At 43.4% G+C, this 26340-nt stretch overlaps 1 protein-coding gene across 1 annotated transcript in view; it reads right to left on the bottom strand.

The window, feature by feature from the left end:
- Positions 1-9566: 9566 nt before the first annotated feature.
- The window catches only part of CMPK2 (cytidine monophosphate (UMP-CMP) kinase 2, mitochondrial), a 24458-nt gene continuing 7684 nt past the window's right edge, over positions 9567-26340 (bottom strand). The window contains exons 2-7 of the mRNA XM_011960981.1: positions 26072-26340; positions 24518-24632; positions 22265-22466; positions 12991-13224; positions 10037-11515; positions 9567-9750 (exon numbers count right to left, since the gene is read on the bottom strand). Coding sequence (XP_011816371.1) covers positions 11392-11515; positions 12991-13224; positions 22265-22466; positions 24518-24632; positions 26072-26340 — 944 coding nt within the window. The 3' untranslated portion in view covers positions 9567-9750; positions 10037-11391. The remainder of the gene's footprint in view (positions 9751-10036; positions 11516-12990; positions 13225-22264; positions 22467-24517; positions 24633-26071) is intronic.

Here is a 26340-nt window from a genome sequence, read left to right as displayed (position 1 = left end):
GATCTCCTGACCTCGTGATCCGCCCGTCTCGGCCTCCCAAAGTGCTGGGATTACAGGCTTGAGCCACCGCGCCCGGCCTATTTTATTTTATTTGAGATGGAGTCTTGCTCTGTTGCCCAGGCTGGAGTGCAGTGGCACCATCTCGGCTCACTGCAACTTCCACCTCCCGGGTTCAAGTGATTCTCATGCCTCAGCCTCCCGAGTAGTTGGGACTATAGGTCGAACTCCTGACCTCAAGTGATCCACCTACCTCAGCCCCCCAAAGTGCTGGGATTATAGACGTGAGCCACCACACCCAGCCTCACAGGTTCTTTTTAAATAGTTTTAGTACTGGCTGGGCACAATGGCTCACACCTGTAATTCCAGCACTTTGGGAGGCTGAGGTGGAAGGACTGTTTGAGCCAAGGAGTTCAAGACCAGCCTGGGCAATATGGTGAAACTCCACCTCTACAGAAAATATAAAAATTAGCTGGGCATGGTGGCATGTGCCTATAATCCCAGCTAATTGGGAGGCTGAGGCACAAGAATTGCTTGAGCCTGGGAGGTGGAGGTTACAGTGAGCCAAGATCAGGCTGTTGCACTCCAGCCTGGGTGACAGAGTGAGACTCTCTCTCAAACAACAACAACAACATTTTAGTCCCATATGTTAGTGAAGGTGTCCTAGGTTCTTGGTGCAAAAAGTAAAAGAATATACATTCAACTCTGTGTGGATCAGAAACCCAAATCAAGACTGGCTTAAACCAGGTAGAAATGTGCTCATCACATGTACAAGGAGGCAGGGCCCAGGGCTGTGGTGGCTCTCCACATGGGAGTACCAGTCTCCATTCATCTTTTCCTCCATCTCTCTGGTTAGAGCATTGAGTATGCAAGGTCCAAACATTATCACAAGACATACAGGAAAAAGAGGTCCTAGCAGAGGAGCTAACCAGGTCCAAAACAAAGACTGGAATCCATTAAAAAGAGATTGTAGCCAACTGAGTTTGCATTTTCCCCTAATTTGTCAATGATTCTAATTGAGTCTTTAAGCACTTGTAAATTCTCCTCTACCTGACTGGAAGTGTTGGTCCAGAAACAGCATGTTTCATTTACAAATGCACACGTGCCCCCTACTTCGGCCATAAGGACATCAAGAATTTGTCTATTTTTCATGACCACTGAGGCCAGAGAATTTGTGGACTGCTGTTGGGCTTTTTGGCTCCGACAGTTACCTTTCACCCTTGTTACATCACGATAGAAATATTAAGCACTGATCTTTCAAGAAGGAGAATATCACCAAGCCGAAATAGGCCTCTGGCTATTGCATATTTTATTCCTGGTTTTTCTAATATAGGATTGCCATGTGCATATCCTTGCCGGTTCTGTCTCTCTCTCAGTTTAATCTCTGTATGATGTCATAGAGATAAGTGATCTCCTGTTTTGGTATGTGTGAGGGAATGCACTTTCCGTAAAAGAGACCAAATTGTGGATGTCACCCAACGATGCTACCCTGTCAGTGGGCTTTAAAAATAACAAATTGGAGACCATTGTCCCATAGTAAATGTTCCTCTCCAGTGCCTGGGGAGGATTAAGTGTAGCCTGGAGCCATAGAGAAAGTAAAGCCCTGTTCCCTGAAAGGATGGTTCTATGTTGTGATTCATGAGGGTTCCAGCTACGTTTAGTCCAGGTCTTAAAAGGTTGCCTTCCCTACATCTAATTAGAGCGTCTTTAGAATAAGGATATCCATACTTAGTATAGTCATCCACAGTACCGTCTGGAGCTTTACATGCCGGGAGGGAAGAATCTTTTTGGTAAATATAGTTTCAAAGGATCAGAGACAAAATATGTTCCAGCCATGTTAGACAGCCCTCCTTACAGGGGCTGTTGGTCCAGACATCCCCTGTTCATCCACAAATTTGCAGATCACTGTCATTATCAACTATCATACAAGGGTCCAGGCTTCCATGTGTGTGCATGTTTGGGGAAGATCATGTGTTATTTATTACCTGATAATAAGGTTGGCAAGGGGTGGCATTTCTGCCCAAGTAGACATTCCCATTGGGAACTCCACCTGGGAGGTCTGGCTAGATTGTTAAAATTTTTCCATAGTCTCTCCCAATGTTTGTGTCACCCTTGTTCCTTCTTAGTCTCCAGATCTCTGTGCTCTCAGCAGTTACAAGCATAGTGTTGCAATATTTAAGGTTTCCCAAGTATGGTCCTTTTCCTTTGCTCTTACAGCAGAGAGAGGCATTTGTTATCATTCTATCAACTTCACCTAGTCTAAGGGGGAGAGTTTTACCCTCAGGGGGTGTGTCTTTCTGGGTGGGGTTAAAAATGCTGCCATACTATGTTTATACCTATAGTATCCCTTTATATCTATTAAGTCCTTAATGGTTGAAGGTAAAGTCATCAGAGGGAACCTTAAGATGGTGAGTTCTGAATAATCAAAGAGTCCACTGGTGTTATTAAACTGAGTAAATTGTTCAGGGCAAACACAGTAATCAGTCTTGTTGTACGGATTGGTAATATCTGATATTGTAGGGGCCAAAGAATGTGAGGCATTGCTACATTTAACAGTGAATGCTAGTAAACTTGATAGTAACAGAATCTTCATGTTTATCTCTTATCTGTGACTACTATCCCTGCTATATGAATAATAACTAAGCAAAATATTATGGCAATGGAGACTCTTTTCCCAATATTCCACTTAGAAGATGCCACAGTATATAGTCCTACTGCAAAGAGCAAGGTGAGTACAATTCCCATATGTGTGAAGTAATAAAGTTCCATTTTAAATCTTTCTCACCAAGATATATAATTTTTTGTGGGGGTGGTTTATGAGGTTATGAATATAATCCCATGGGTAATCAAAATCCGCCTGTAAGTATATGACAAAGTTCTAATATCTAACAGCAAATCTCAAGAAGAAAGGTAGAAATGACTTTGGTATCTGGTAAGGTAAGGGTGGGATTGAACTGAACAGAGTTCTCACTCATTTTCTTATCTTCTGTATTTTCAGTTTGAAATCCCCAAATGCTTCATACTGATATCTGGGATGATCTTCTGGGATGTCAGGGGTCATTCCAGGCCTTGACTTGAGTGTGATGAATCCAAGAGCCCAGTCCCACAAACTTCACCGCCAAGTGGGTGGAGAGGATGGTATAAAGTCCCTCCCAGCTAGGACATAGAGAGGGGAAAAGAGAGGAAAAAGCCTTCACCAGTACCAAGTCTCCTTGGTCGAAAAGAGGTGGCCCTAGTACTTGGGGTTGGAATTCTGATAGCTATTTTAATTCCCGCTGGAAATGGTCCAGGGAGGTTACATGTTTAACCAATTCAGTTCTCTGATCTAATATAAAATCATTGGTAAGGAAAGGCCATCCATACACCATTTCAAAATGGTGAAGGAACACCCCTTCGACCCTAAATTTGAAGGGGTGTTCCTCACCTGCACTAAGGCTATAGGAAGACAAGCAGTTTAGAGGAGGTGAGTTTCTTGAGGTGTCTCTTAATGATATTATTTGCTTTTTCCACCTTCCCTGAAGACTGTGGTCTCCAAGCACAATGAAGATGATATTGTATGCTCAGTGCTTTTGAGACCCCCTGGGTAACAGCCACCTTAAATGGGGGGCCATTGTCACTTTGGAGGTATTTAGGGAGTCCAAAGCGAGGAATTATTTCATTGACTAGTGCTTTTATCAGCTTAGAGGCCTTTCTGTTTGACATAGAAATGTCTCTACCCAGTTAGTGAAGGTATCCATCCATATCCACCCATACCAGGAGTTGCTGAATTCCCCTTATCTTTGGAAAATGGGTAAAATCCATTTGCCAGTCCTCCCCTGGGCAATTTCCCATTCTTTGAGTTGCTGGGCATGGGGAGATGCCATTTGTTGAGGGGATTGTTTTTGAGGCAGATCTTACAAGCATTAACAACTTGTTTGACTGTTTTTGGTAGATATTTACCCGAGAACAACCTCTGGGCTAGTTGATGAGCTTTGTTCTTTCCCAAGTGAAAAGTTTGGTGAAGGATCTTAAGAACTTTCCACCGACTGGAGACTGACAAATAACATTTGCCATCCTCTGAGTGTAAACATCCTGAGGGCTGAAAAGTGCATCCTCGAGAGGTGGCCCGTTCTATCTCTGCAGGGGAATACCGAGGCTTTATTTCCCTTATGGAGCCCTCCCAAATTACAGAGGCTTCAAGTGTGCTGGGACCTTGGGCGGGGGGCGGGGGGGGGGTTCTTCTTACTGCTGACTCAGCTGTTTGGTCTGCTAGCCTATTTCCTTCAGCTATTTCATCCATCCCCTTCTGACGTCCTTCGCAATGTCTACTTGCCACTTCCTGCAGAAGGAAACTGAGGACAACAATCTGTTTCCTAATGGTATTTAACGAAAGACCCATTAGCATTCAGGAAGTGTCTTTCTTTCCAAATAGCAGCATGAGCATGAAGAACCAGGAAAGCATACTTAGAATCCATACATATGTTAACTGCCTTAGCTTTGCTTAGTTCAAGCACCCTCATGACGGCAATTCAACTAATTGAGCACTTGTACTTGGTGAGAGAGGTGCGCTTTTAATGATGTCATCCAGGGTGACTATTGCATACCCTGCCCTACAGGTTCCTTGTTCTATAGTAGAGCTTTACTTGTAAAGAGAGCCCAGTTTCAGTTTTCTAGAGGAGTTTCCTGGATGTCCTCTCTGGCTGCATAGGTTTGCATCACTATTTTTTTCACAATCATGTTCAGGTTCTCCAATTTCATCTGGAAGGAAAGTGGCTGAGTTCAGGCAAGGACAGGCCTTTAACTGAGCTGCAGATCCCTCCAGCAGCAAAACTTAATATTTGAGGAGGCAATTATTCATTAGCCAGAGACTTCCTTTAGATGATAACAGTCCTGCTGCATTATGGGGAGTCTAAACAGTTAGGTCCTTCCCCATGGTCAACTTAGTCATTTCTGGCACTGGCAAAGCGACCACTGCAACTGCTGGGCTGGACCTCTGGCCTGAGTTAAGACTCTAAAAGCTATCCCCTTCCTTTCTGAGATATGCAGATTAAATGCCCTGCCTATGGGAAGACTGAGGGTTGATGCTTTAAGTAAAGTTTGCTTTCGCTGATCAAAGGCCTTCTGAGCCTTAGGTTCCCAGATCAGTGAGTGAGTTTTAGCTACTTGAATTTCTTTTATAAGATGATATAAAGGGTGAACTATTTCACTGTACCCAGGTATCCACAGTCTGAAAAAAAAAAATCCTCTTAGCTGTTTGAGGGTTTGAGGAAGGGGAAAGGAGGAAATAGGCTGAATCTTCTTCTCATCTAATGTTCTGGTCCCTTCTGACAAGACTAGATGTAGGTACCTTGCTGAAGTTTGACAGAGCCAAACTTTAGATTTGGAAATTTTATATCCCCTACCTGCTAGAAAATTAAGAAGAGCTTAAGTGCATTTTTGAGAAAGTCCCTCAGTTGGGACACAGAGGAGAATATCATCTACATATTGTAAACCTTTAATCTGAGGATGAGAGAATTCAGACAGGTCTTCTGATAATGTATACCCAAACAAGTGGGGGCTGTCTCTGAACCCCTGAGGCAGTACTGTCCAAGTCAACTTGGTAGTCTGACTGGAGGGATCCTCTAAAGCAGACAAATATTGGGAGTCAGCATGCAATAGCATTCAGAAAAAGACTTCCTTTAGGTCCCAAACTGTGAACCATTTAGTTCTCTCAGGCATTTGAGTTAGCAAAGTATTAGGATTAGGAACCACTGGATGGATTGGAATTACAGCTTTATTAATGAGATGGAGGTCCTGAACTAGCATCCATTCCCCACTGGGTTTCTGTACCCCTAATAGTGGGGTGTTAAAAGGGTTGTTGTAGGGTCCAAGAAGGTCCTGTGCTTTTAAATTATTAATGATGGCTTATAGTCTTTTTGAGGGTACTGCATTAGGGGGTACTGCTTCTAGTTAGGGAAGGAAGTGGGATCCTTAAGGTGAATCTGGACTAGGATAGCAGTTGCAGCCTGGCCAATTTTCCCGTGATTTGCCCACACCCCTGGGCTAATATTGATTTCTACTAAGTGGGGAGAAACAGTCTGTGCTGGAACCATAGGGATGGTGGCTCCCATATGGGCTAGAATATCTCTAGTAAAAGACTGGGACTCTCAGGCATGATTAAAAAGCCATGAGTAAATAGCAGTTCCCCGCTACTACAACTAAGGGGATATGAAAAATATTGGGCTAAAGACTTTCCTGAGACGCTCACCATGGTTGTGCTATGGGAGGAGAGAAGGCCAGGACTGGAGAAGAGAACAGAGAGGGTGGCTCTGGTGTCCAGAAGGAAGTCTACCTTTCTCCTTTCTACATCCAGAATCACCCAGGAATCCTGGATAGTAATGGCAGTTCGAGTTGCTGGAGCCAAGAAATTAAGCCCCAGGACCCATCAGTCCTGCTGGACCATCTGGGAGACTGGCTCTGGACCTAACAACCTATGTCTCCAGGGACAGTTTGACTTCCAGTGGTCTCCACCACAGGGTGAACAGGGTTGAGGTGGCTTCTTCTTGCTGTCTGGGCAACCCCTTTGAAGTGCCCCAGTTTGCCACAGTGATAGTGATTAGCAAATGCACCTCAGGGATTCTGGATTTTATAGGCCTCTAATGTGACCACTAGAGCCTCTGTTTTTTCTCATATTTCCTCTTCTTCTCCTGGGCTTCCTCTTGGACTGTATTGTAAAAGACCAAAGTAGTCATTTTCAAGAGGTTCTCTAGAGTACTATCTGGATCTATGGCCAGTTTCTGCAACTTCGTTTTGATATCAGGGGCTGCCTGGGTAATAAACTCATCTTTTAAGATTGGCTTTCCCTCAACTGAATGAGGAGATAGGGAGATGTGTTTCACTAATGTGTCACAAGAAATTTTTATCTGGTTTTTAATCTATCATGGATAATTTACAATAATTAAGAGATTTGGTACTGGTCCTTCTCAAGCCTTCCAGTATACACATCTGAAAGTGTTTTCTATTCAACTAATCTATAGGATCATTGGCATTCCTTGGGATTTTCAAGGAATATTGCCTCCCTCCCTATTGGTAATAGAGATTCTGCTACTTGTTCACCTTCCTTTTCTCTTTTGCCCTCCCTTCTTTTAGACTTCTTCCCTTCTGAACTTTTAGACTGGCTATAGGAGATATATTGTTCATCTTTGAATGTTTCTGCTTCCTGTAAGGCTTCCTGCTTTTCTGAAACAGTTAGGGTTTGGCTTAAAAGTAGCATAGCATCTCTCCATGTAAGATAAAACATGTTAAATTTTGGAAAGACTCTATACATCTATCAGGGTCATCAGAGAACCTGTCTAAAGTTGGGAATTTCTTAAGTGGCACAACCAGAGGAACTAATGATTTGGCTACTGGGAGTCCAAAATAAGTGAGGCAGGTAGGGCACATGGAAGTTGCATTTGAGGATTCCCCAAAGGGTTTGACTCTTTGATTTTGGGGAATTTTCTTTTGTAGGCTTGTCTGACATGGCTGCCCCGAGTGTGGGGTCAACTGTACAATGCTTACAAAGATTTGGGTTGTCTCGCAGGGCAAAGAAAGCTTGTACATAGTAAACCTTGGACCATGTACCCTCCCACCTACAGAAAATATCTAGTTGTTGAATAGTACATAAAAAAAGACTTCCCTTAGAAGGCCAGGTTTGTTCATCCCCAAGATGGTAAAAAGACCATGTCCTTGTACAATAGAATATGAGCCATTTTATCACCAGAGCCTCAGGGTCAAAGGAGTTCCACTGATTCAGAATGCACTAGAAGGGAGTACAGACTGCAGATGGTTTGTTATCCATCCAATAAGAGATGGGAGGCAAGGCATCACTCAGTCCCCTTCCTCCTTTCTGTGCTACCCAGGGTGGACGGAAAGAGAGAAAAGGCATTCCCCTTCTACTTTCTTCTCTCCTCTGGGTCCCTGCAGCCATCATAGGTGCCTCCCCATGGATGCAAGCATATCCTTCACCCATGGATCCAGATGAGCCAGTAGGCAGGGCTAGTCATGCTTACCTGCATAAGGCTCTAGCTTTCCACCCTGCTGGATTCCTAGACCCACTCAGCCCAAAAGGCTCTCAAGGAACCCCAAGAGGCCTAGGAGAGATTATGTAGTAGTTGGGTTTGGGCAAGACTCTTTAATGCAGGGAATGTCCTAATACCACCTGTGGCTTCCCTTGCTATGGCCCCAGTGAAAAATCAGAATTCCACAGGATGGGACTGATTAACACCCAAACATAAAATTCTTTTTTTAAAAAAATCCCATTGTAGTTGAATGCAGAACAGGTGCCTCAAATGAGTGTAAGAATTGAATGGCTGCCATTCCTTTGATGGGGACAGTACTGAAGCTAAGATCTGTCTAATCAGGATGGCTACCTCCCAACTGTTGAAAGCAGATTTTTTTTTTTTTTTTTTTTTTTTGGTCTACAAATAGGACATGGGGTCTGATCACTGAAAGAGGTACATAAAAGGGAAAAGAATTGGCAAACAAGAGGTTTGGGGCAGAGGAATGACAAGGCTCCCCACAGAAAAAAATCCCTTTCTACTAGGTGGCACTGTAGGGTTAGAAATGTTAGGTAAAAACTCTGACTCCAAATTCTTTTCAGGCAAAAGTTAGAAGGAGAGATTTGGGGTTTGATAGGTTGCCCCCAGAGCAAGCCCCCCACCATAACAAAATTAACTTCTCTCATAAAAGAACTGCTTAAATTCACTGGACAATACTGAACTCTTATATTGGAGGAAAACACAACCCAAACGGAGAGGAAGATATTCACTCCAGGTGAAAGATCCTCCCATATGGTGCCATGAATGTCTATTATTGTGGGATAGAAAGGCCCTTACTAGGTGAAAATTTAGAGTGAAGTCTTGAATTCCCTGTTTCCAGGAAATCACAAAAACAACTCTTTGAATTATATTCTTGATTACTAACACACAAACTAACTCTACTCAGGGAGATTATATCCCTGGGTTACAAAAATACCCACAACATTGCATACAAAGAAGAGGTAGGAGACATGATAGCCACAAGAAGAAAGAAGGAAAATGCAATAGGAAAAGAGTGGAAGTCTTTGTGCTGATTCCCTGATGGGCTGTAGGGGACTGGAGTTAGTCCAAGGGCCTTCAGATAACACTGAGGGGGTAGCCCCAGTCAGAAACCTTCAGTTGCCCTGGGACCTTCCAATCCCACTTGACAGCTAGGCCCTCTGTGAAAGGAAACTAGATTGCAATAGACAAGAAGCCTCAGAAATGTAAGTAAAGGGTGAGAGTTAAAGGTCAACTATTAATCATCCTTCTAATGAATTCCCTTCTTCCCAGCCAATGCACCAGTCCAGGTGTACAAAGAATGAATTACAAAAAGTCTTTAATATTTGTAATGATGAAATGATATTTAAAATCAAACAATAGCCCTCCCCTTTCTCCAAAAGCACTTTGACCACAAATTCCACTTAGCCTGCCAGCTCACACCTTTCAACTTCCTTTACCAAAATTTCCCTCCTTTATATCACAATATTAAAAGGGGAACTGAAAAAGCACTTTTCAGACAAATCAATATGTACCCAGGATGACAGCACAGACTAGGAAACCACAGCAAAGTTTATTCATGTGCAAGGGACATAAAGATACATTAATTGTTTGTTTTACTAGGCTGCCAGTATAAGTTTTTCAAAATGTTTAAAGTAAATAAAACCAATAATACAGCTAGATACCACACTGCAAAGAACCCTAATGCTATTTATCAGCTTTAAAATACTTTCCAAGCCTGTAATCCCAGCACTTTGGGAGGCCGAGACGGGCGGATCACAAGGTCAGGAGATCGAGACCATCCTGGCTAACACGGTGAAACCCCATCTCTACTAAAAAAAAAAAAAACTAGCCGGGCGAGGTAGCGGGCGCCTGTAGTCCCAGCTACTCCGGGAGGCTGAGGCAGGAGAATGGCGCGAACCCGGGAGGCAGAGCTTGCAGTGAGCTGAGATCCGGCCACTGCACTCCAGCCTGGGGGACAGAGCGAGACTCTGTCTCAAAAAAAAAAAAAAAAAACTTTCAACTGAAACCAGTTACACTTTAATATACATAGATATATTATAGAGAAATTACCTATAGCTCTTTTAAAAATCCTATGACATTAACTTGAAACTTTATTAGAATTTAATATTCTATATGCAAACCTGATAAAGCCTTAAATTTAATTATTTGGGGGTAATGTCCTCTTAAGAAATGGTAGATAGGATAAAATAATTTACAGTTTTATCTGCTTTTGAACTGGAAGGAATTTTAGGTAATCACCTGGTTCAACCTACTCCCTAAAGCCACATAGCTCTGTAATTTCCCCTTCACTCAGCTACTTTTTTCTATCTAAAGATATCTCAATGCGATTTCATATGTAATCATGAGACATTCAAGTGCAAGGTAATTTACCAAGAAATCCCACTCCAAGATCCACTGTACTTACTGAACAAGACAAATTAAGTTTGTGTAATGAAAATACACAACAAACATTGCATTTAGCGTTTTGACTCCACTTTTAATTAGTGAATCATAGCTCCTACGCTGAGGAAACATATATTATGTATAGATCAATATAAATAAATTACCGGATTGGCTAAATGAAATGCATCCAGTTCAATGGAAAATGTGCATTCTATTCAGGGCCATACTTTAGATAAAAAAGAAAAGGAATGTAAACAAGCAAAATATAATTCAGAGAAGGTTGGTATATTTGCGGTTGGAACATCTTGGCTTGAATGTCTTTATATATGACTCAGAAGCCTACCAAAAGGGCTCTGAGCCTCAGACACAAGATCAATGTCTTCTTTGTAAGTGTTCCTTACCCAAAAATGGCCCTGCAGGAGTGTCCTTGGATAGCCAGGACATATAGACAGTCTCTGCAGGAACACTTGGCTCTAGAATTTGGGACTGAGGGAGATGCAGCGAGCCCATCATGATGAGTGCAACCAGATGTGGAAGAAGCCAATGCTAGGCACGTCACGATCTCATCAGCATGCCAGTGTAGGAGAAGGAGGGGCTCCGGAGGTTCTCTGCTGATCCGGAAGATCTTCTCTGCTGCTTCTGTACACCTCATGCTGCCTGAGTAAGACAGGTCTTCCAGAGATTTGGTAGTGATGAAGTGAAACATATGTTCCAAGAAAATGTTTACTATGCCAGGAAGAAAGCAATTGCTGGCCTCTCACTGGAACATGATGAGAGGGTCCTTTGTGATGACAGGTCCATTAGTCAGAAGAGGGTATGATGGCTGAAGTAAAATTAAGATGCCTGGTCTCCAATTTTCTGCCACACAACATACTTGTACAACAGAAATTTGGGAACGCTGCGTAACAAATGGTGGATGTAGATGTTTCAAACAACATCTAATCTAGTTAGACATGGCACCTGGCCAGAGTAACTACAGTTCATTAAAACTATTTTGGATTAGGCTTAATACCGTCTGCAGGACCTTTTCTCTGCAGGGGCTGGCATCAACCACATGGCAGCCAGGATTCTCCATCCGCTGGTAGGACATTTCTACCCTGGGGACAGGCAAAACACAAAGAGTTGGTCTACTTTTTCACACAGCTATTTGCATTAATGTTCGTTTCCTACCATAGCATAAACAGCTTGAAGCAAGCTTCCCATGTCATTTATCTCACTGTAACTAGCTTTGCCCACAGAAGACGTTGATGCATTTTGTTTAATAAATAATAAATGAATAATAATGTGTAATAGCTAGCATTTGTTGAATACCTGTTTTCCGCCAAGCATTAGCATTTTGCATGATTTTTCTCATTTAGTTCTCAAAGTGACCTTAGGAGGGAGACTACTGTCATCCCTCTTTTGCAGAGAAGGCAAATGAAGCTCAAAGAATTTAGGTAATTTGTTCAGTGGCAAATTTCCCCCAAGTCTGTGCCCTGCATAATTTTCATACAATCCAGAGTCCTTAATATATGCATGGGACTCTTCCAATATTTTGCCAGAAATCTACATATCCTTTCCATGCTAGCTAGCCTTCATGCTAGCTAGCCTTCACGCACAGAGTGACTAGTGCGTATATCTTTATGGAATCCTCACAGCACTGCGGTTAAAACAGGGGTGTCGAGGTGGATCGTCTGCACTCACAACTCTGCTTGACTACTTCCTAGCCAAGTGAATTGGTCAAATCTCTTATCCTCCATGTCTCAGTTTCCGCTTCTGCAAAATGAAGACTGAAACCACACCTCCCTTGCAAATGTTCACTGAAGTTTAACGGAATTAATACAAGTCAACTGCTTAGCACAGTATCTTAACCCACAGCAGCTACCATTATTCATAACATTACTATGTTATGGTAACAGAGCTGTCATTGTTTAGTTAGAGAAAATATTTCTGCTTCAGTTTTTAAAGGCAGTGCTGTAGAACTGATTCATACTCAGTCATGAGGCAGGAGGCCTGGCCAGACTCTCTTCTGCTGTCGTGTTTATAACTTTCTAATTAAAACAAAAACACTGGCTGCAAAATCAGAAAGATTTTAATCCCAGTTTTACTACTGAATAGTTATGTACATTTAGACAAATCATTTAATCCTTTAAGCCTTAAAGTTGTAAACTGTAAAATGCAGCTAATGTTTTCCTTGCAAGGATGACATAACATCAGTAAAATGCCAGACACATGGGAAGTATCTAATAGGTAAATGTTACTGTGAGCTCATTATCTAGTGCTCTGTGTGATTTTGCTATGACTGGGGAAACTGAGGCACAGTCACTTACTGTCTTACCCAGGTGCAGCTGCTCCTAGCACAGCCAGGATCAGCGGCAGGGTCTGATCCCTAATCTGATGACCTTTGCTTTAAGATAACAATGCTGCAGACCTGTCGGGACAAGCCCATTGGAAGGGGATGAAGTAACTTAGAGGATGTTGCCTCTTGCATTTGAAAACTGGAAACAGTATCACTTCCTCACAATCCTAAAGCCAGTGCCAGTGGCTCATCTCCCTTCAGGAGATGCCGCTCACATTGCATTGGGACACCTACTTCTGACGAAATACACTGTTGGCCTCAAGTTCTGCTTCTTCCCTGGTCTTCTCCATGCCCCGGCCCTGGAGCCTCTGCAACCTCTCCTCAGGACTCACGGTGAGCAGCAGGATGAGGTCAGGTTTAAGCAGGTCCTCTGGCCACTGGTATACAGGGTGATGGGCTGGGGGCAGGTGCTGGAGACCCCCACTCACCTCGGTGGCTATGGCATAGGTGGCAGTGCTGTGCCAGTACCTGAGAAGGAATGGGGTAGTGAGTTCTCTGCAGAAGAAGTCAAAGTAGCATCTGAAAATCAGCAGCCGGGAATGATGAGACCAGGTTTGGCTCTACAGACGGTTTTCTAGTATTGTATAAGTTAAATAAAATTAAATTTTATAAACTAAAAAATGTTATACAATATTGTTTAAAACATAAAATTGACAACAGTAATAATGCAGTGTGTTCTTCACACAGCTCCACTGATGTATCTCAAACTACCATTTAGCGTGGCCTCCACCATCACATCTTTTTGGTCCTGCTGTCCGAGTTCCTCTATGAAAGAATGGAGGGTGATAGGGGACGATGAACCTGTTTGGCAGTTCATTTGTATTTAAGGGCTGTGTCTTGGCAGACTAAAAACCTGAAAGGCGTGTCAGTTCCTACACTGTTTTCACCTTGAACTTGCCAATGAAATTCACCTTCTGGGACCCCTGGGGCAGAAGTCTCTTTGTTTCTCCCAACTATCCAGTCTGCTGATGGTGCCTCAGTATGAGACAGGGAGACAAATACATCCTGCCCAGCTCCACGAAAGTCCTCACTGAGCAAGTCAGTCGCTCTTTCTGCTGGCTGTTTTAAAAAGTAACTTGGGGGGAGGAAAACAAAGTCATTACCATAAACAAAACTCAAATCAGTCTCTATTTAAAAATGCCTAGTGGCTTCCTCCTACCTACAGGAAATGCTTGGTCTCCTGGTAAGACCCAGATCATCCCTCCTGGTCTGTACCTGCTTACCTTTTCCTCTGGTGAGAGTGATGTTCTCCACCAGCAAAACTCTCCTTCCCTTCAGACTCCTAGGAAGCCCCCAAGCAGAATTGATTGTTTTCTCCTCTGTGCTCTCAAAATTCTTTAAACGTGACTCTACTGAAAAACTCCTCGTTGCAAATTAGAGCTACTTGTTACAAGTGTAATATCTATTGTCTCCTCCATTAGCTCATTTCTTGAGTGGGAAATAATTTTTAGTAATGCATGTCTGGCACATAATAGATACGCAAAGAATGAATGTTCTTTGGGTGTATAAATGAATAAACGAATTAGAACGATTTCATTCATTGGCATAGCGTATTATACTCTTGCCCTGTTCATGCCATCTTCCAATTTTAAGTGATTAAATGGACAATTCAGATCCAATATAAAAAGACCATCGCCAACAATCAATATTTATGATATAAACATTCCAACGTAGAGTTACCCAGGGGCCCCTCCTCATCTGTATTTTCAAATTACCACCTTCAGTTCTTTGTTTTTTTGTTTTTTTGCTCTTGGTGTTTTTGAGATGGAGTCTCACTCTGTTGCCCAGGCTGGAATGCAGTGGCACGATCTCAGCTCACTGCAACCTTTGCTTCCCAGGTTCCAGCAATTCTCCTGCCCCATCCTCCCAAGTAGCTGGGATTACAGGCATGCACCACCACGCCCAGCTATATTTTTAGTAGACATGGGGTTTCATCATGTTGGCCAGGCTGGTCTCAAACTCCTGACCTCAGGTGATCCACCCGCCTTGGCCTCCCAAAGTGCTGGAATTACAGGTGTGAGCCACCGTGCCTGGCCCAATTCTTTAAAATCCTAAAATTTTGATCATTTTAGAATTGAGGAACTCCTCTCCACAGTGGAAAGTACACAGTGGTATCCACATAATAAATTCCCTGTGTCATCTGAACTGTGCGTCATTCTGCCTGTGCCCCCCGCCCCACTTGTTTTGTAGATGTAGGTAAAAGTCATCTTAGCTGATACAGCCTCAATCTCCTGATCTGGAAAACAGAGATCATGCAAGGTTTGTTTTCCTTCCATAGTTGTTGCAACCTCTCCTCTGGACCTCTGTGCTTTAAAAAAAACTGTATCACACTGTTACTATAAGATAAATGTCTAATTCTTATCAGACACTGGTTATAACTAAAGCCAGATCATTGCAAATTATGATAACAGAATACAGGACAGCACTGAAAAGGATGCAAGTAAAAAATTCACTTGTGAGTTGATAATCCCGACAGCATTTATCCTTCAAAGCCCTTGCTCACCTCCAAAAGTGTGCTCTGAGAGCTTTAGGCCACTGCGAGCTCCTGTGAGTTCTGCCTGGACACCTTCCTATGTGTTACTTACCCAACTCCTGTTACTCACAAACTGTACTTTCAGCTTCTCTGTCAGACGGATTTTGTCCCGCAAGCTCAAAAAAGCCAATCAGGGTCTCAGTTTTCTTTTTCTGGTACTTAAACTATAATTTACACCATGGTCTGTGCATGCTCCAGATTCACTGAATTAAATGCCCACTGATGAATACAGAGTCTGATATCATCTTATTTTTAAAGTCTTCTTTATTGTAGAAAAATCACCAGCAAGAATAGATTTTTCAAGGTAATAGGGGTGATTAAGTCTCCAACCCTAACCACAGTCCCGTTAAAAATTACTGTCTCTCATATTTTTCAGCTAGATGATGGTATTGTCTAAAATGGGTTTCATTAAAATCTTTAAACATGAACAAAACCCACAAAGACAACAAATAACTGCTCTTTTCTTTTCATCTGACAAGGTGATACAGCATTTCTTTAAAGAACTAAATTGCAGACAATTCACACACACAAAGAAGACAAATCAAGGGAAGAATTAGGGACCTGTTTTCTATAGAGTTCTCCCACTGACAATACAGCTGCTTGTTTTAAATAATCACACCCTTAGCCCATCAATTTCAGACGCTTCCCACTCTTGAATATTCTCCAATCCTGCCGTCAGGGAAGCCACATTAGTTCAAATCAAAAGCAATTTGCCAACACATACACAGCTCATATTATAATGCTTTATATTTTAATAGCAATTTCCTATTTTCAGGGCACTTCCACACACATCTATTCACTGAATCTTCATCACAACTCCTGACCGTAGGAAGTGAAGGGGGCATGAGTATCCCCACCTAACAGATCAGAAAACTGGGGAACAGAGCACAGAAATCCCTGCCTGCACACAGTAGCCAGTGCTGCTTCAGGATCCGCAGGCATCCTAGGAAATAATGTACCTCGAAAGTCATACCCTGCTGGGAAAACCTTAGTTTTTTCAGTGCTTTTCAGTCCTTTTCAGTGCTGTCCTGTATTCTGTTATTAAAATTTGCGATGATCCGGCTTTAGTTATAACCAGTGTCTGATAAGAATTAGATATTTATCTTATAGTAACAGTGTGATATAGTTTTTTTAAATAGTTTTGATACAGGACTGTATCAAAAAAGATTCAATTTGGTTTGGTTCTTTGTCCCCACCAAAATCTCCTGCCAAAGTGTATTAGGTTGGTGCAAAAGTCATTGCAGTTTTTGCCATTTAGAATAATATCAAAACCCACAATGACTTTTGAACCAACCTATTAATTCTCACTGTTGGAGATGAAGCCTGGTGGGAGTTGATTGGATCATGGGGGCAGACATCCCCCTTGCTGTTCTCGTGATGGTGAGTGAGTTGTCACAAGATCTGGGGGTTTAAAATGTGTAGCACTTCCCCCGGCTTGCTCGCTTTGGCTCTCTCTCTCTCTCTCTCCTGTTGCCATTGTTTCCTCTTCAACTTCTGCCATGATTGTACGCTTTCTGAGGCCTCCCCAGCCATGCCTCCCATATAGCCACGCGGAACTGTCAGTCAACTAGACCTCTTTTCTTTATAGATTACCCAGTCTCAGGTATGTCTTTATAGCAGTGTGAGAATGAACTAATACAGATATCACATATGATAACATTGGGCACATTAACAATAGGGCAAAAACATTTTCCAGGCAAAGCATTCCCATAAATGATCGAGATTTCGTATCCTTCTCAGTTCATCCTAAGATTCCACATAACTTGCCAACTTTGAAATTCTTATTGTGTTATCCCCATTGCCATCCCCATTGTCATCCCAGGGTTAAAACGACTCATGGGCCATCACAGTCTGGACTGTAGCAACAGCCTTCTAGCTGATTCTTTTTCCTTTCCTGCCCCTCCCCTACCACACACTTTATTCTCCACATGCACTCAGGGCGGTCTCTTGATGGAACATTTCAGACATACAGAAAAGCGTACAGAGAAAGACATAGTTTCAAGAAAGGAGTAGTAGTTCTGTGTCCCGATATCACAAATCAGCTTTTCAGTGACCAGCTTACCCACCAGGAACAAGTGTAAAAGCTAGAGGAGTCAAAATTAAAACCTGCTAATACTAAATGTCAACAGGGTTGTTAGTCACAGGGACTTGACAAACACTGCTGTTGGGAGGGGAGGAGACTCAACATTCTTTCAATCAATCCCTTCAGAATACTTTTTGCAACACCTACCAAACCTGAACAGCCACAAACCCCATGCCCCTGCAGTTCTGTTCCTGGGAACCTATGCAACAGAATGGCATCCATATGTGCACCAAAAATGTATGAAATTTAGTTCACAATAACAGAGACAAATCTTCAAAACACATGTGGTATGAAAGAAGTCAGGCACAAACAGAACTCCACACCTAACAAACAGTTGCATTTGTAGGCAGTTTAAGAACAGGCAGAACTAATGTATGGCTATGTCAGTTGGGACAGTCACCACCCCTAGGGATGAAATGGGCAATGACTGGGTGGGGGCAGAACAGGGGTGTAGGGGCTGTGGCAGGCTCTCATTCTTGATCTGGGTACAGGTGACTTGACTGTGTTGACTTCTTGAAATTCCTTGAGATTTACATTTATGATTAATGTTATTTACCAACTATGCCATACTTCAATGCAATTGCTTATGTTTACAAAAATAAGTAAATCTTTGGAGACAATGAACATTCAAGAAATGTTAAGAAATAATCCAATCACAATCGAAGTCCTTCTGAACTCCTTCTCAACCACATTTATCTCTACTTCCCAGAGAACAACTTTCTTAAATCTGTTGTTCAACATCCTTTCATTTCTCTACTCTTTGCAGTATGAGTAACTGCGAGTGTATTCTGCTGAACATCTTTTGGCAACTTGACATTCTCATTCAACATTATGGTTTTGTAATGTGTGCGCTCTCATGCATTGCACAACATATTTACACCGCTGCTGTATGCTTCTCCACCTTATAAATATGCTGGTATTTATTCATGATTTCTCCTGTTGATGGGCTTTAGGTTTTTCAAATTTTGCAACAGTATGAAGGAAGCTGAAAGAAACTTTTGTGAGTGTTTCTTCAACAGGCAGGAGCAATCTTCCACTTTGCTACATCTTCTCAAACTGCTCTCCAAGTGATTATGCCAGTATCATATGATATGCTCGGACCAGCATCATATGAGAGTTTCTGTTGATCCATATCATATGAGGAAACTTTTAGTTACAGTAGTTCCACCAACTAGATGGGAGTAAAATGAAATCCAGATGGGAGTAAAATGGAATCTCACAGTGACTGCAATCTTTTCATCCCTGTGCCATTGTGATGTAAGTTCAGTATGACCTACTTGTCATATTCTTTCTTCTTTCTTATAGTATTCTTAAAGCTATTTTTTTCTTCTTTTTGTTTTATTGTTTTTGGGATTCTTTTTTTGAGACAAGGCCCCTCTTGCTCTGTCACCCTCTTGCTCTGTCATCCTCTTGCTCTGTGATTGTAGCCTTGACCTCCTGGACTTAAGAGATTCTCCTTCCTGAGTCTCCTAAGTAGCTGGGACTACAACTGGGCGCCACCATACCCAGCTATTTTTTTTTTTTATTATTTTGTGTAGAGATGAGGTCTCACTATGTTATCAAGGCTGGTGCTGAACTCTTGGGCTCAAGCACTCTTCCCACCTCAGCCTTCCAAAGTGCTTGGATTACAGAAGCTACTGCACCTGACCTAAAGCTATTTCTTACAGATGAATTTTTAAAGTACATATCAGTTTATGTCTCTCCTTTATTAAAAACATTCCAGTGGCTCCCCAGTGCACTCAGAATAAAATCCACTCTATGCCATGGCCTACAGGCCCTACAGATCTGCCCCAACCTTCCTCTTCCCATTCATCCACAAAGCACCTCCTCATCTACTATGTTTCCAGAACACAGACCATTTTCTAGTTGTCAGATATGTTAGCTTATTTCAGTTCAGTCTTAGCTTCATTCTTGCAGATTCCTTTCTTCACACTGCTTTCTGTTACCTGGAAATTTTCACATTTGGGCTTTTTTTTAAAAAAATCAGGGCTCTGACTAATGGTGCTTTCTCAGACAGGCCTTCCTAAACCATATCTAGTGGGAGGTTAGCCATTTTCTGCACATTACTTTGATTTTTCCTTTTCCCTGCATTTATCATGCTTTGATATTGTCTTATCTCATCTTATATATTATTTTATGTATTTGTTCACTTGATACTTTTCTCCTCCTAAAATGTTAAGTTTGCTCAATGAAAGTAGGGAATAATCTATCTCATTGTTATGGTTTGGCTGTGTTCCCACTCAAATCTCAGCTTGAATTCCCACATGTTGTTGGAGGGATCCAGTGGGAGGTAATTAAATCACAGGGGCAAGTCTTTCCCATACTGTTCTCATGGTAGTGAATAAGTCTTATGAGACCTGATGGTTTTAAAAAGGGGAGTTTCCCTACACAAGCTCTCTACTCCTGTCTGCTGCCATGTGAGATGTGCCTTTTACCTTCCACCATGACTATGAGACCTCAGCAACATGGAACTGTAAATCCACTAAACCTCTTTCTTTTGTAAATTGCCCAATCTTGGGTATGTCTTTATCAGCAGTGTGAAATGAACCAATACAGTAAATTGGTACCAGAAGTGGGGTGCTGCTGAAAAGATACCCCAAAATGTGGAAGTGACTTTGGAACTGGGTAACAGGCAGAGATTGGAGCAGTTTGGAGGGCTCAGAAGAAGACAGGAAAATGTGGGAAAGGTTGAACTCCCTAGAGATCTATTCAATGGCTTTGACCAAAATGCTGATAATGATATGGACAATGAAATCCAGGCTGAGGTGGTCTCAGATGGAAATGAGGAACTTGTTGAGAACTGGAGCAAAAGTAACACTTGCTATGCTTTAGCAAAGACACTGGCAGCATTTAGCCCTTGCCCTAGAGATTTGTGGAACTTTGAACTTGAGAGAGATAATTTAGGGTATCTGGTGGAAGAAATTTCTAAGCAGCAAAGCATTCAAGAGGTGACTTGGGTGCTGTTAAAGGCATTTAGTTTTAAAATGGAAAAGAGCATAAAAGTTTGGAAGATTTGCAGCCTGACAATGTGACAGAAAAGAAAAACCCATTTTCTGAGGAGAAATTCAAGCTGGCTGCAGAAGTTTGCATAAGCAATGAGGAGCCAAATGTTAATCACCAAGACAATGGGGAAAATGTCTCAAGGGCATGTCAGAGACCTCTGCTGCAGCCCCTCCCATCACAGACCCAGAGGTTTAGGAGGAAAAAATGGTTTTGTGGGCCCAGGGTCCCTCTGGTGTGTGCAGCCTAGATACTTGGTGCCCTGTGTCCCAGCCACTCTAGCCTTGAGCAAAAGAGGCCAAGGTACAGCTCAGGCTCTTGATTCAGAGGGGGCAAGCCCCAAGCCTTGGCAGCTTCCGTGTGGTATTGAGCCTACAGGTACACAGAAGTCAAGAATTGAGGTTTGGGAACCTCTGCCTAGATTTCAGAGGATGTACGGAAATGCGGAGATGTCCAGGCAGAAGTTTGCTGCAGGAGTGGGGCTCTCATGGATAACCTCTGCTAGGGCAGTGCGGAAGGTAAATGTGGGGTTGGAGCCCCCACACTGAGTCCCTACTGGGGCACTGCCTAGTGGAGCTGTTTGAAGAGAGTCACTGTCCACCACACCCCAGAATGGTAGATACACTGACAGCTTGCACTGTGCACCTGGAAAAGCTGCAGATAACACCAGCCTGTGAAAGCAGCAAGGAGGTGGGCTATACCCTGCAAAGCCACAGGGATGGCACTGCCCAAGACCATGAGGACCCACCCTTTGCATCAGCATGATCTGGATGTGAGAAATGGAGTCAAAGGAGATAATTTTGGAGTTTTAAGATTTGACTACCCAGCTGGATTTCAGACTTGCATGGAGTCTGTAGCCCCTCTGTTTTGGTCAATTTCTCCCATTTGTAATGGCTGTATCTAGGAAGTAACTAACTTGCTTTTGGTTTTACAGGTTCATAGGTGGAAGAGACTTGCCTTGTCTCAGATGAGACTTTGGCTGTGGACTTTTGAGTTAATGCTGAAATGAGTTAAGAGTTTGTGGGACTGTTGGAAAGGCATGATTGGTTTTGAAATGTGAGGACATGAGATTTGGGAGAGGCCAGGAAGGGAGTGATATGGTTTGGCTGTGTCCTCACCCAAATCTCATCTTGAATTCCCATGTATTGTGGGAAGGACCCGGTGGGAGGTAATTGAATCATGGGGGCAGGTCTTTATCATGCCATTCTCATGATTGGGAATAAGTCTTACAAGGTCTGATGGTTTTAAAAAGGGGAGTTTCCCTGCACATGCTCTCTACTCTTGTCTGCCGCTATGTGAGATGTGCTTTTTACCTTCCACCATGATTGTGAGGCCTCCCCAGCCCCATGAAACTCTAAGTCCATTAAACCTCTTTCTTTTGTAGATTGCCCAATCTCAGGTATGTCTTTATCAGCAGCATGAAAATGGACTAATACTCTGGTTTATCATTGAATCCTCTGAATTGAGACTAGTCTTTGGCACACAGGAGGTGTCCAGTATCTGTTGAATAAGCCAATGAACAAATGAATGACTGAAAGTATAGACTCATTAATGTCCCCAGTATGCTATTTCCAGCTTACCTTGGCAAGTTACTTTACCTTTCTGAGATCTACAGTTCTCATCAGTAAACTGGGAATAGCATTTAACATTCACCTACCCAAGTTATAGTTCCAGATACTAGTATTATTATATATGTAATTCTCTAGCAAATGCCAGTGCCTGGTATACGTAATTAACAATTCATAAGCAGAATTCCTATTATTATCATAATACAGTTTGACTTAAACACAATTTTTTTCCTGGCATATACATGTATGTATACACACACACACACACACACACTCTTATATATTAGGGAGAAAATGCCTAATTCAAGGCATCTTTATACCCACCTGTCTACAATCACAGGAGATTTGGCAGATTCTTTAGCTATTTCAGAGGCCACAATATAATTGCCCAAAGAATAAAAAGCTCTTCTAATGATAGTTGGTTCATCGTCAAAGATTTTCCTCCATTGGCCAATGCAAGAGGGTGGTGACTTTAAGAGGACAGCCTTAAGCGAATCTGCAACTGACTGGGTCACCGTGGTTTTACCTGCGGATCATACATGAAGTAGATACATCTTAACCACAGCCCAAAAGTTAATATTGATGTAGAAAGAGCACAGACATTCTCTCAACCTGCAAATCAAATGAGCAGACTAAATAACAGGATTCTTTATAAAAAGCTACAGACCCATAGGAAGGTAGGATTCCTCTGTGTGGTATTAGGAAACCTGGAGGAGAAACTCTCGTTAGTGGTCCAATCTGATATTGGGAGTCTAGATACAAGAGCCCCTTTTATGTGTGACTTGTATTCCCAGCAGCCCAGCTACTGCTTACCCTCTTACCATGTTCCCCACCCTGAAGACTTTCTCTTGTCTTACTGTCTGTAGTTGATGAACCCACACCTGGCATCCACAGCGACTCTCCTCGCCCCTCCTCTCTTTCTACCTTCTTAATACCCTGCTTCCATTTCTGTGCAATCCCTTTCCAATTTCCAGGCCTGGTTCTACCACTCACTCCTGTGCTTGCCCCTTTGGGCTTGGCCTTTAGAGCTTTTGTATCTGCTTTAGGCTTCAGCCTTCTCCTCAAAGGCACTGCTCAGGCCTCATTGACTTTCTGACTCCCCCTTGCACGACCTCAGGTGACAGATTAGCCCCTTCCCAGAGCCCATCTGACAATTCTCAGCTGCTGCCTGGAGCTCAGGACAGGTGGTGATGAGAAGACGATCTACTCCAGCAAACTGTGCACTAGTTTCTCTGAGCTCCTACTGTTTTGATTTATTTATAAGTTTCTCTATCACACACTTAACACTTCATTGCCAACTATCTATTTTCTTTTTTTCTTGGGTTGTCAGGATGGGCCTTAACAGTAGCTACCATTTCTCAGTGTCTACTAGGAGCCAAGTACTCAGCACGTTATGCTCCTAATTCTCCCAGGGACCCTGCAAAATAGTTATTATTCAATCATCTTACAGATGAAGAAACTGAGCACTGGAAAAGTTAACAAATTTACCCAAACTCGCCCTCCTGGCAGACCTTGGTGCAGGATGCAAATGCAGGGCAGACAGAACCACTAGCCTGTGTTCTTTCTGCCACTCTACGCTATCTCCTTGTAACATTTGTATGTGTGGATGCTTGTGTTGAGGCAGAATGTTTATATCTCCTGTAATCCCACCAAATCTAAATTAGCTGTGGGTACAAAATAAATGATCAACAAAACACATCAACTGAAGGACTGATGGTGTTACAATTCCCTCTGCAGCTGAAAGAAACTATGACTGGTCCTGGGCACAGCCAGTACACCTGAGTGATGACAGCTGGTCTCCCTGAAGGCCAGGACACGGCCCGATCCTTCATATGGAGCCACGATGGTCAACATGGGCCACATCTCCCTAGCTGGGTACACAAGTGCCTCTATATGGAAATTGCCTTTTATATTGTTAAAAGTCTGTAGCCCTCAAGTTTACACAGGAGGAGAAACTCCTGTGCTGAACCACTCGGATGCTAGTTCTCCAGCTTCAACCCTCCCCTTGGTGTGTTCTGGGCCACAGGAGCAGCAATTCTGCCCCTTTTGTACTTTGGGCTAATGTGAGCACACATTGTATTTTGACCTCAGTTTGACAGCTCAGAAGGCTTTTTTTGTTCCATTTCCTTGTTCTTCCACATTTTGCTCCAGAAGAATCTCTGAATTGCCTGTGGTTCCTGGACACACTACCCTGGTTCAAGCCCCTGCACCTTTGCCCATGCTATTTCTTCTGTCTGGAGGATGTTACCTGCTTTCATCACCTGACTAACTCCTATCTGTACTTAAAATACAATCCAGGTATCACGCACTCCACCCCACAAAGCCCACAGAGGCCAGATTCAGTGCCTTTCCTCTGTTCCGCCAGACCACTGAGGGTTTGCGACCACACATCATGCTGCTTCATATTGAAGCTCTTATTCATCTCTGCATCCCAGGGCCTGCCTAGCACAGGGCCTGCCACACAGTAGGGGCACACAGAAGGCTCCATATAGAGTTTTGTTTTGCAGGAAGTATTTCTGTTTCTGCACCTAATCAGTTAGTGTCATTGCCTATAACTAAAAGGTAATATTATCTTACCCGTGGCGTCCAGTCCTTCGATGGCAACAACCTGGAACTTTCCTTTCTGGACCTGTTTTGGGCACTGGTCGACCAGGTCAAGCACCCCCCGGGCTTCAGGAATAAAGGAGGTACACTGTAAAACAATGTCTATCCGTCAGCAATGAGGCCAGGGGGCTTTTGCAGAAATCACACCTAAATTGCTGAGCACAAGATTGCCGCATGCTTATAGGCCTAACTTATACTGAGAACGTGCCAGACCATGGAAATTCAGAGTATTTGATGCTAGGATGGACTGGAGTGTTTTATTTTATATCTAGTAGCCGAGGCTCAAAACAGCTGTCCCTCTCTGGATGGCTCGGTGGCATGCAGCCCTCACTGAGCAGCTCTGAGAAAGGCCAGGCAAGGCACATCATTAGTGTCCTGTGACACAGCAACATGGAACTACAGGCCCACTGGGAACACAGTGTCACAAGAATGGGAAATCAGCTACACAGTGAGCTGGAGACAGCAGTCTGCATCTGCAGCATGTCCTCTCCTAGCCACTCAGGGGACTGAGCAAAAGAGCCAAGCACAGCAATCACGAAGCCAGCAGAGCAGCATCCCGCTGGGAATTTCCAGTTCCTCAATGTGCATTATCTCACTGCATGCTCACAGCAACTCACAGCAAGGCTCAGACACTTATGTGCTTGCTCTGAGCAAGGCAATCTTCTAAGTGCTTTACAAGTATTCAGTTGCCAATCTCTGTGATAGCTTTGAGGTGGTGGTTGGGGGTACTATTATAATTCTCAGCGTAGGAATTAAGGAAACTGAGGCAGAGAGTTGACGAAACTTGCTCAAAGTGACACAGTTAATAAATGCCAGAGTTTAAATTTAAATACATGTGGTTGATCTTGCACTCTAAACTGCTCCACAACGCTGTCCCGTAAGCTTGGAAAATATTCCCAAGATCCATGGGGCATCCTCAGGGGTCATCTGTGTCACAGGAGGAAATCTGCCTAGCCTGCGACCAGAAAGAATCTTCAGTCTCTTTCTTTGAGTACCTGCTGTGAGTCAGACGTTTCCTTAATCATCAGCACAACACCGCAAGGTGGGAATTGCACAAGTCAAAGGGCAAAACTTAGAGTAGTTGAGTAACCTGCACAAGGTTCATGACCAGTCGGTAGGTAAACACTATTTAAGTCTAAATTTCTTAAACCGCCTAAACTCATGCATTTTCTTTTTCACCCCAAGATCCTTGAATGGTGATCATCAGCAAATAAAATTACTTCCCAGCTGACATTACTTTCCCTTACTCTCGGCAATCCCTTTACTCCCTCCGTAGTGCTGGTGGGATGCTTTTACAGCAAGCATCGCGTGGCCGGGTGTAGGTCTATGTTCCGCATCAGGTTGGAAGATCCTTGCAAACAAGAATCTTGAAAGAGTTGCCTGGCATACAGGACACCTTCCCTACCTGATTTGCGAACGGAAATAAGCAAACCACCCAGGCAAGAACCGGCTTTACAGACCAGCCTCTTGGTCCAGTTCTCTGGTCTGAAGGGTTCAGACGCCACGCTGGGCGCTGGAAACTCTTACCTCCTCCAAAACGGCCCGGGCGGCTTCCCGGTCCGGGAAGACTACGGAACTAGGCAAGTCTGGAACCACCGGGTGCAGCGGGGGCTCCGGGGCGGGCACGACCTGTGCGCAGGCCACCTGCAGCCGTCTGCCGTCTTGCACCTCCCAGAGGCGCTGCCACAGCTGGCCGCGCGGGTCGGCCTCGAACTCGCCCAGATGCGGGCGTGGTGCCTCCTGGCAGGCGCCCAGCAGCTCCAGCAGCGCTTGCCGGGTGTCAGGGCCATCCAGGG

The sequence above is a fragment of the Colobus angolensis genome, unplaced genomic scaffold, assembly GCF_000951035.1.
Source record: "Colobus angolensis palliatus isolate OR3802 unplaced genomic scaffold, Cang.pa_1.0 Scaffold53, whole genome shotgun sequence".
In the NCBI taxonomy this organism is placed as follows: Eukaryota; Metazoa; Chordata; class Mammalia; order Primates; family Cercopithecidae; genus Colobus; species Colobus angolensis.
Note: the sequence above shows the minus strand (reverse complement) of the source record. Positions and strands in the feature narration are given on the sequence as shown.